Source organism: Linepithema humile, chromosome 2, assembly GCF_040581485.1.
Source record: "Linepithema humile isolate Giens D197 chromosome 2, Lhum_UNIL_v1.0, whole genome shotgun sequence".
NCBI classification, from domain to species: Eukaryota; Metazoa; Arthropoda; class Insecta; order Hymenoptera; family Formicidae; genus Linepithema; species Linepithema humile.
The window spans coordinates 21,404,902-21,415,383 of NC_090129.1; the positions used below are offsets into that span (position 1 = coordinate 21,404,902).

General features: G+C 30.5%; 3 protein-coding genes and 1 pseudogene across 6 annotated transcripts in view; 2 read left to right on the forward strand and 2 right to left on the reverse strand.

Moving 5' to 3' along the window:
• lov (jim lovell) overlaps nt 1–1,215 on the reverse strand; it is a 149,936-nt gene extending 148,721 nt beyond the window's left edge. The window contains exons 1-2 of one of the 2 annotated variants that reach the window (XM_012364560.2): nt 517–1,215; nt 73–185 (exon numbers count right to left, since the gene is read on the reverse strand). The gene's annotated coding sequence lies outside the window, so the exon portion shown is untranslated. Of the gene's footprint in view, nt 1–72 lie in introns of both variants that reach the window. The other variant, XM_067350753.1, reaches the window with a different exon arrangement.
• A 22-nt stretch (nt 1,216–1,237) lies between these two features.
• LOC136998243 (uncharacterized) lies at nt 1,238–4,228 on the forward strand. 3 transcript variants are annotated; one of them, XR_010888857.1, is made up of 8 exons: nt 1,238–1,630; nt 1,706–1,904; nt 1,998–2,186; nt 2,297–2,414; nt 2,816–3,091; nt 3,215–3,297; nt 3,389–3,666; nt 3,781–4,228. XR_010888857.1 is itself a non-coding variant. In XM_067350805.1 (7 exons), exons 1-7 carry the CDS (start codon nt 1,611–1,613, stop codon nt 3,503–3,505), a joined length of 1,002 nt encoding a protein of 333 aa, XP_067206906.1. In that variant the 5' UTR covers nt 1,238–1,610; the 3' UTR covers nt 3,506–4,228. The 3 variants fall into 3 exon arrangements, 2 of the variants coding, with proteins under 2 accessions (XP_067206906.1, XP_067206907.1); XM_067350805.1 differs by having other exon boundaries at nt 3,389–4,228; XM_067350806.1 differs by having other exon boundaries at nt 1,241–1,634; nt 3,389–4,228.
• Nucleotides 4,229–4,422: 194 nt separating this feature from the next.
• LOC136998245 (putative nuclease HARBI1) lies at nt 4,423–6,595 on the reverse strand (annotated as a pseudogene).
• A 673-nt stretch (nt 6,596–7,268) lies between these two features.
• Tif-IA (RNA polymerase I-specific transcription initiation factor RRN3 homolog Tif-IA) lies at nt 7,269–10,304 on the forward strand. The gene is made up of 8 exons (XM_012364462.2): nt 7,269–7,537; nt 7,729–7,932; nt 8,085–8,304; nt 8,386–8,494; nt 8,589–8,741; nt 8,812–9,282; nt 9,353–9,528; nt 9,705–10,304. The coding sequence occupies exons 2-8, from the start codon at nt 7,729–7,731 to the stop codon at nt 10,016–10,018; spliced, it is 1,647 nt and encodes a 548-aa protein (XP_012219885.1). The 5' UTR covers nt 7,269–7,537; the 3' UTR covers nt 10,019–10,304.
• The last annotated feature ends 178 nt before the right edge of the window (nt 10,305–10,482 follow it).

Sequence of the window (10,482 nt, forward strand, 5' to 3'; positions counted from 1 at the left end):
GGTAATTATAATTGTGTGTGTATTATCGCAATTATGTATATAGTTAAATGATAAACGAATAATTGTACTTACCAGCTAGAGTATTGCAATTTGCTTCCCCCGCTGCGGATTCCGTCTTAAACTGCTCTGCATCAGCTCCGTTAAAGAATCGATGAATATCGGGAATCAGCCTTTTATTATGTGTGCTACCAAACAAAAATCAATTATTAAATATTCTAAATATATATTTCCAACTTTATAATACATGCATTATATTATGCAAAATGCTATACAATCATCGCGTGCAATCGTCGAGTCAAATGAATAATATATCTCGCAAGTAACCTCTTAACGCACAAATCTGAGTTAATTCGGGTAAATTGTACTTGCAAAATTGCGCAAGCCCGAGTTTATTCAGGCCTCGATACTCGCGAAGACTATATGAGGGTCCAAAAATTACATTTATTTTTGACACTTTATTATAGAAAATCTGTGCATTAAGGGATTAACAAGCAAAAGTATCAAAATTTTACTCACTTTCTTTTCCCGCTCTTCTTAGCGGCCATTTTGTTACTCGACCGTTTCTTCTACACGACACTCGCGGAATACTCGCGGATTTTACGATCACGCACACGTTAATTATCAGAACATAATAAACGCACGATACTCTACGGCACTCCCGACCCGTATTACTACGCATAATGCAGAAATAATGCAAAAAAATACGATAACGCGAAGCTACGATACAACAACGATACTCACCATGCTCCGCAACGATGACGAAAAGACTTGAAATACGCGGCGAAGTTAGCGCGTCACCACTGCAATGCTGTCACCATGTACATCGAACTATCCCTAACTCCATCCATCTTTTTTAGTAATAAATTTCTAAGTATCTATAGGTCTGTTCTTTTTAGCTGAACTGACTGAACTAAAAATACTGGCTGCGTTCCGTAAAGAGCATATGCGCGCATGTATCTATAGTATACATAACGTATACTGTAGATACATGCGCGCATATGTGCTTTACGGAACGCAGCCACTGTATGCTGTATGGTGCATTTCTAGTATTTTACTAGCTCGCCATCAATCCAGTAAGCAAAAACGTACCGTGTGTCGCTAGCTTAAGATAACGTAGTAAAAATTAAAAATAAGCAAGTTGTTGACCAATGAAGTCATGGATACTTTAGTAAATTTGATTATTTTACTACATATATGTAAATACCATTGAGTAAAAAGAAACAGGAGGGAGCATATACTAGCCAGTGCCGGGATTCTGTAACTCTTTAACGACAAAAATCGTTATCGTTAACTGACGACAATTGTCGCTTGCGCGACCGACGACCATCATTGTGGGTGATTCTGTAACATGGCCTTAACGATTGTAATCGATGCAAAAATCGTTACAAATGTATCGAAATAATTCGATAGATGCGCAACGTTGCCAGACTTTAAGCAGTTAAAATCTAGTAACTTTTGAGAGAATTTAAGAACACGTATACACAAAACTAGATCTTGTGGATAGACTTCATTAAAATTAGTCTATGATTTTCAATACATTTTGACAGTCAAACAATTAGTCACAGAATTAAACACATTAGAAATAATAATAATTATAAAATAATTGGAAAATGTCACAAGTCATATATAAGTAAGTATGTATTATAATATGAAATATATATATATATATATATATAATAAAACATAATTAATTTTTATTTTACAGCAAAAAAACAAGAACTGCAAGAGCATCACAGTTACAGTTAACAAACATGGTTGATTATTTTTATTTAAACAAGGGTCTTGCGGAAGGAAAGTTTCACGCTCTACATGGAAAAGAAGAAGCTCAAGAAAAATGGACAGAATTAGCAAACGAATTGAATTCCTTTCAAGGAGCGACAAAAACAGTTGAACAATGGCAAGTGGTATGAAAAATTATATGCATATATATTTAGTATAAATACAAAATCTTACAAGTTCTGTATTAATATGTTGGTTTATTTACATATATGGTTAAGGTTTGGAGAGACTTAAAAAGTCGCACTTCTCTAAAAGTAAAAGAATTGCGAAAGGCGAAGAGATTAACAGGGAATAAAGCTATCGCGCAACCTGAATTGACAGAATTTGAGCAACGTATAATTGGAATAATAGGAGCCGAATATGTTGAAGGAAGTAAATATTGTGCAGATAGTATCCCTGATGAGGAGGTAATTTTTATAAACTTTTAAAATCATGTTATGTATACAGCAATATGTTATATTTAATAAAAGTAGTAATTGTTTTTAAATATATAATACTTATTTGTCTATGTATATAGAATTTGCTGGAAGAACTTGAACATGGAAATAATTCAGTTTTGTCGGAAATTCCACAAGTGATAAGCGTTTGTACAAATATTCCACACGAAATTTCTCAAGACTCGCAATATGTAAATGGTAAGAAACCTAATTTTTGTTTTTAAAATATGTTAATATGTTCTATGAAATTTGTACAAATTTTTTTCGGTTTTTTTTATAATAGCAATAAATAAATTCTAATAAAATTAACAATAATTATATAATGAGTAATTGTATAATGATACGTAATATATGTGCAGTAAAATAATAATAACTAAAGAGAGAGAGTATATAAAGTAATAACTAAGTGAATAAAAACATATTGTCATATTTTTTAAATATTTTATTATTATTAAATTTCAAAATTATTAAATTATTTGATTTCTAATTGCTTAAGTTGTTTTTTAAACTATATAATACATAATTACTGTTGATGCAGATTATTTTCGAACTAACATATTAAAATATGAAATATTTGGAAATTGTTCTTTCTTTTGCAGCTAATTCCTTGAATAATAATGACAAGGACTTAATTCTCGATGATGATTATTCATTTGATAACAATTTTTTATCAGGACATAATGAAATTAAAAATTCTGATACTCACATTCAGAACCAAAACAATCAAAACCTCGCTAATAACGAATCAAGAAAGGCTTCAAAAACTGTTACATCTCTTAAGACAAATAGAAATACCCCGTATCTTCCAACATCAAAAGCAAAACAGTCAAATAGTTCTTCACAAAATATTAATTTGCCCATTTCTTCAAATAGAGGTAACATTAAAATCTATTTAGATTATAATTTTTTTCAATTTTTTTATTTTTTGACATTTATTTATAATTTTAATAACAGTACATAAAATTTATAAATATGTTTTACATCTCTTAATTTTATAGCTAATCGAGTTACACCGTCAGCATTGTATTCATCAAAGGAGCACTTCCAATCAATTGCTCAGAAGCAGGCTGTTGCTGAATTTGTAAGACAAAATTTTCAATTAGCGTAAAATGTGTGATTTTTTTTAAAACAAATTATGTAAAAATTTATGAAATATATTGAAATGTTTGCAGATGCATGCTGAATCTGTCAAAGTGCAAGCAGAGGCATCTAAAATGAGTGCACTTGCAATGACTGAAATTGCACATGCTATACAAAAGTTGGCAGATACTGCTGCTACAAGCTGTTAATGATAGTGAACGAATACGGGTTTTCGAGAAACTTACAACAATCTTGGAAAATCTGTCGCCTACTTATCTGAACGAATAACTTTTGTGATATATGGAGCTTATATAATGATATCGTTATAAATTATGGAAAGGAGGCATAGGAGGCATAGGAGGCATAGGAGGTGTGATCTCTCTATTACAGCAAATTATTTAATATAATTAATAGTATTGCCATTTAAGTTATGTTAGTTTTCATATTATAAAATTTTAATATATAATATTTTTTTGGAGACCAGTTCCTAGAGAATTGAAGACTGTGAATACCATTCTGCCAAATGTGATTTGCTCTACCGTACATTGTATTTTTATAACTATAAGTTAATCTATAGTATCTATAATAACTGTATTTATTCAATAATTTTTTTTATTTCATTTTCAATGTAAAGTTATGCAATATTTATAACATTTGCAATGTTAAGTTTTGCAATATTAAATTTTAAGTTAAGTTTTAAGATAAGTTAAGTACCTTTTTTAAAATTCTATAAACATATACGTGAAAATAGCATACTAAAGATGTGATATTATCAAAGATATAATACTATGAATATGATATGAAAGAAATGTATAACATAGTAATGTATTTTTTGTAACAGATTTGTGTATTTTAATTTTTATATTCAAACCTGTGTATACATGTATGTTATTGTCGATTATATGCTAATAATATTTTTCAATTGAGTAAAATTATTTGGCAATTTGTTAATTTTATTTGCTTTTTATTACACTATAGTAGATTGAAATAAATAAACAACTCATAATCATAATAAAAAAATATTTATATTTTTTTCTTATTTTTTTTATAAATCATTCACGATTGAATACAATTTGCTATATTTTAACTAGTTATAAACATTTTTATTATAGTATGCTAACTCAAGTTTTAAAAAATTTCAGTCTTTTATTTTAAATTTACATTATACTTATATTATACATATATTATACATTATACATTGTGCAATTTTATCTAGTAAATCTTTCTGCTATTAAACGATCTTGAATGCGACGTGCAATAGCAAGAGGTCCACGAATATTATTATCCAAATTTATATCATGAGCATTATTACAATTTTCATATATATGTTCGTTATCATTATACTCATCTAATAGATCATCATTAAATATGCCGTGATAATTCCGCATATTATGGAGGACTGCGCAAACGTTGATAATTCTTCCAGCAAAGCCAGGCTCATATTGCAAAACTCTGTGGCGAGACAGACATCTCCAGGTAGACTTCAAAACACCAAAGAGACGTTCAATACAATTTCTTGCGCTACATAATGCTTCGTTATATGCAAAACGTGGAGTTCCTTCCGGCTCTCGTGGCAAAGGAGTTAATAGCCACGGTTCTAACGGATAACCTGAATCACCTGTATAAATAAAATATTCTAGATTTATTTCAGCTCCGTTATAAAAATTTTTTAATACATTTTAAATTCAACACAACATAAAATTTATGCATTAGAATAAACAGTAGAGTATAAAGTATTATGTCGACAATAAATCGACAAAATAAAAACTTTGTACAACAAACATCTTTAATAAAAAGTTAAGATTATATACCAATAAGATATGTTTGTCGTTCACCACGATTGTACGCGCGTTCCATAACTCGTCGCGCAGCAGAAGCATTCCATATATATGCATCGTGTCGTGCTCCAGGGTATCTTGCATTAACGTTGAGTATTTTTAAATTAGGGTCACATATCTAATAGATTAAGTTATTGAATGTCATTAATTGGAATATATAAAACACGTTTTGTATGAATCAATGATTTAAATATTTACCATTTGCACATTCAATGAATGATATCCATGATGATTAATGTAGGCTTCTTCATGCTCTTGGGAGCAAGGATCGCTATGTGAGTACAGTCAATCGCTCCGATAGCTCCTTTAAACGGTTGACGTGCATTTTGAAATTTCATTCTTGCTAATTACCTGGCTCCTGGAGTCATTGGAAATTGTACCCATTGTCTAAATATTAATTCATTGATCGCATCTGTTACTTTGTGTATACATCTGCTAATCGATGTCTGGCTCATCGAAATGCCCCACTGTTCACCTACTGGACGTTGAAAGCAGCCAGTTGCATAAAATCTTACTGCCGATAATACCTATAACATATAAAATATATATGAATATCATAAACTCAAATAAAGAAAAAGATAAGTATAATAAATGTAATAAAACAAAAATATTGTATATACAGTTACAAATTGTAATTTGTATTACTTGTTTTTCTACAGCCAAACCAGTGATCCTTGTCCGCTGTAATCGAGGTTCTAATGCATCGACAAGATCAAAAATTAAGTCCGGTGTTAAGCGGTACAACTCCCTAAATTCATTATTTGTCAAATCAAATGGATTTTCTGTTGTTCGCAACAATTGTCTCTCTACTCTTCGTTCAAGGTGTTGGACATGATCTTCCATCATTATTAAATTTAAAGCAAGATAGCCGAGAGCCATCCTAAAATAAAAAATTATCAAATTGTTTTATCAGAGAAACTATTAACAGTTTAAATCGACTACAATACTATTTTTATTTTACATTGTTTATCTAAGATTGAGATTATGTTTTTTTTTATTGTTTTATTCACTTTGAAAACTGAATATTGTATATGTCACTTAAATCTTTACTTTTAAACAAAAATGAAACACCCTGTATATATATGAAAGATAAAAGTTCAAGGCTTAAAGAATGGAAGTATTTACACTTACTTTCAATCCGTATTAGCTGTTTTTATCAATAACTTCTAACATTTTATTGTCACATGTATTACATATATATGTATGCATTCCACACTAACGTATCACCGACTCACATCAACTATCGTTAATGGCTTAGCGAGACCTCCGGCATCGATCGCAATCACATCGACACGGCTTCGATACTTTTCGGAATTTAACGATTCAAATATCGAGAATTGTCGATACCCACTAGTTACAGAATAACCTTTTGCGATTATCATCGATATCGATAGTTAACGATAACGATTTTTGTCGTTAAAGAGTTACAGAATCCCGGCACAGGACTAGGTAAATCCGCGGACGGATGTACGTCATGGCAGCCATCTTGAGCGACCACTTTTTGAAAGTGAGAGGGAATGCTCGAGCATAGCGGCAAGCGGCATACCGTACACCGTACGCCGTACGCATTAATATGCAGTGTATAGTCTTTTATGCAACAGTGTATGAAAATAAACGATCAAAATGGTATACTGTAGAGCTTGTGGCATAACAGCAGCAGCTCGAAATCATGGAATAACGTTTCATCGGTTAGTATTATCAACAATAATGAGATTTTTATTTTGGAGATTATAATCATATGTATAGTATTGTGAAATTGTAGATTCACAATAATTACTAAATAATTTTCACTCACAAACAGGTTTTCGAAAAATCCGGATCAAAGAAATGCATGGATAAATTTTTGTAAGGATGAAGGATTTAATATAAATTTAGATTTTAGATTTTAACATTGCTCTTATGGAAATACTGCACGAGTGCAATCCCAATGAAAAACGCCATTAAAATTTGGTATTATTGTTGCATATTATAATTATTTTCTTTTAATTGTACATTATTTCCTAATTAAACATAACAAGTCATTCAATATTGGCGCCCTTGAGCGGCCATCTTGAGCGACCACTTTATATAGTCACTTTCGTCCGCACTTTTACGACCAAATGCTCCCTCCTGTTTCTTTTTACTCAATGGTAAAATGCGGGCATGTCCACTCTCAGTCTTCTCTCTGATACCAGCATGACTTCACAAAGTATTGTACGATGAACATACTAACTATACTTTTAAATCCATGGCGATATTCGCACCTCCATTGTCTCCGTTATACATGTGGCTGGAAGCGCGTGGTCGATAAATTGTTTGCATGATATTTGCAAGATAGTATATTTCCAAAACATAAATAAATATGCGTGCAAGAATCTACAAAAAGATTGAATATTGTATAAAGTGAAAACCATATTTATCAAGGTATGTAACTCATAATTCATCTTGACATACATATAACCTTTTTTTTGTTGCCGCATTTGATATTTTATACAATGTAATATTATTGTATTGGCTAAAATTACTCAATTATTGTTAATTTTAAATAGAATTAGTAAGATAAGTTATTAGTGAGAATTGGTGAATTTTTATGTATATATGTGTACTTCAAACAGATGTCTGTGGTATCCTCGAGGGTCAACAGTGTGTCATCTCTACTAAAAGGCCCTGGCGTTAGAGAACAAATTATTAAGCAATCTAATAGGGTATACTTTAAACTCCCAAAAGATATTAAAAGTATACTATATAATTTTGAAACAGGTAATGACATTAAAGAATACGAGAAGTTAATACAATTACTTCGAGAAGATGCTATAAAGGTAAGAATAAGTAAAGGGATTTACAAAATTTGCTTAAAAATAATTTTTTATAACTTTAATATGCCTTATATAGTTTATATATCAGAGTTAATCAATTACATAATACGATGTAAGATGTTTTGTTCAAAGCTTTTTTTGTTTCTTATTTTTAGGATTGTGATTTAGCAGAATTTTTAGTTGAGACAAGGCAATGTGTATCCATGTTAGATGCTAAACATGAATTATTTATTCAAGTTCTTCTTAAAATTCGATGGACAAATAGATCGCCAGGAGTTATTTCTACTTATAAACTCTTTTTACAAGATTTAGTATGTATGCAGACTCCTCATATAAAAACTGTAATAAATCATCTAGTTGAATTGTTTAAACCAGGTAAATATATTTAATAATAATAATAATAATGTTCTAACATTATAGGTAATAAAACATTTGTTATAATTTTTATTGTTATAGTTGAAGATAGTAACGTAGAACATGAAGCTGGAAAACTTAAAAATGAAGATATAGAAAAGTTAAACCACATACATGACATATTGCATAAGATTTTGGAAGTGGTTCCAATGTACGATATAAAAAAATAAATATCAAATTTTGACCTATCATCATATATATATTTTATGTATATATATATATATATATATATTGTAAATTTTTAGGTCGAACAAAGTTTTGCTGCAAACCCTTGGATTACAATTTCCATATGTTATACATGGCACTTATACACATGAAGTTTATATCTATGCATTATTACAAATATTGAATTATGCACCTCAACTGAGATCAGACATTTTATCCTTAATTATTAATAGGTATAAATCTCATAGATAGTTAAAACATGAAATTTTCTTGATTAGAGAATAAATTATATTTGTGTCTTAGATTGATGGTGTTGGATGTCAACATACCTCGTGAAGAAGCAGGTGATGAGGAAGGTGATGATGACTTAACGGATTGTATTGATGAAACAGTTGATAATCAGACTAATAATGATGTAGATAAAACAAATCTTGTGCATCCATCTGCACATACGCTGGATATGTGTATGGAATTATTTCTTAAATATATGCACGAGTTTTGTTTCGAAAATGGAGTTCTGAAGATAAAATCCACAAGAATATTGTACTTTGATGTTCTCCGAGCATTCGAAACAGTAATATTACCTACACATGCCAGTCAGTATATGCAATATATTGCATTCTACATTTGCAGTTTCAAAGCTGTAGTCGCGGAAACTTTTATCGATTGGTTGTGGCGTAAAGTAATTGATCCAAATGTAGCATCAGTTACACGGCAATCAGCTGTGTCTTATATTTCTAGCTTGCTCGCTTCTGCTACATTTATTCCTTCTGGGTAATTATCATAATGTCAATATTACAACAATTTTATAGAGTTTACTTTATCTAAGGCTATTTTCTTTCAGACTAATGAAACTGATGATGGTTAAATTGACAAAATGGATACATAATTATATCTCTATACAAGAGTGTTCAGAGCATATCGATGATATGAAACAACACGTTGTATTTTATTCCGTTTGTCAAGCGTTCTTTCATTTACTTATTGCGAGACATAAGGAATTCCTGAGATTGAAAAATGGTGAGTCCGCACACATTTTCATCACGCACGCACGCATACGCGCGCACCACACACACACACACACACACACACACACACACACACACACACACACACACACACACACACACCTAGGCAGACGCACACACATTATATGTTTACAATGACAATGTTGAAAACACGTATTTTGTTTTCAGGTATATTATTTCTTCAGGAACTTGATATATCGAGGATCATTACTTGTAAATTAAATCCTTTGAAAATATGCGATAGCAAAATAGTTTACAGTTTCGCCGATATTACAAGCACGTATCAGTTAGCTTATTGTTACACTGTAATCGAAAATAACGAGCGTAATCAACTGCCCATTTTTGGGATAAAAACTCGCTTGCCTATTTTAATTTCGAATTTTTTTCCATTTGAATCTTATACTTTAAAGTATAGTGGAGAAAGAATACTTCCTTTATTTCATAACAATATAGTAAATGCTGTACGAAGAAATTGTGAATAAAGATATGTCTATAAAGCTTTGTTTGCGTTGCATGCTCCAATATGCTCCTACTCGCTTCAATATGTTTCAATCTATAATACTACATTACGTACACTATAGATTGGAGCGAATAAAAACATGGAGCTTGTGATGCGAACACCTTAGATAATGGGTATAAATGATTGTGATGTAGCTAAACTAATATACATAAGCTTGATATTTTTATTTTCTATAGATGAAATCTATATTTATAATTATTATAAATTATCGTTGATGTACAATAAAATTGTATGTAAAACTTTTTAAATTTGCTATGTTTCACAAAATATACATGAACATAATATTTAAATAAAATATGTTTTTCTATGCATATTTTATGCGATTTACATACAAGTACATGTAGATTAAGACCCTTAAGCTTAGGAATCTTTAATATTTTATCTTGTTGCGTTTTTACCCTAAAAAGTACATAATGTGTTCCACAT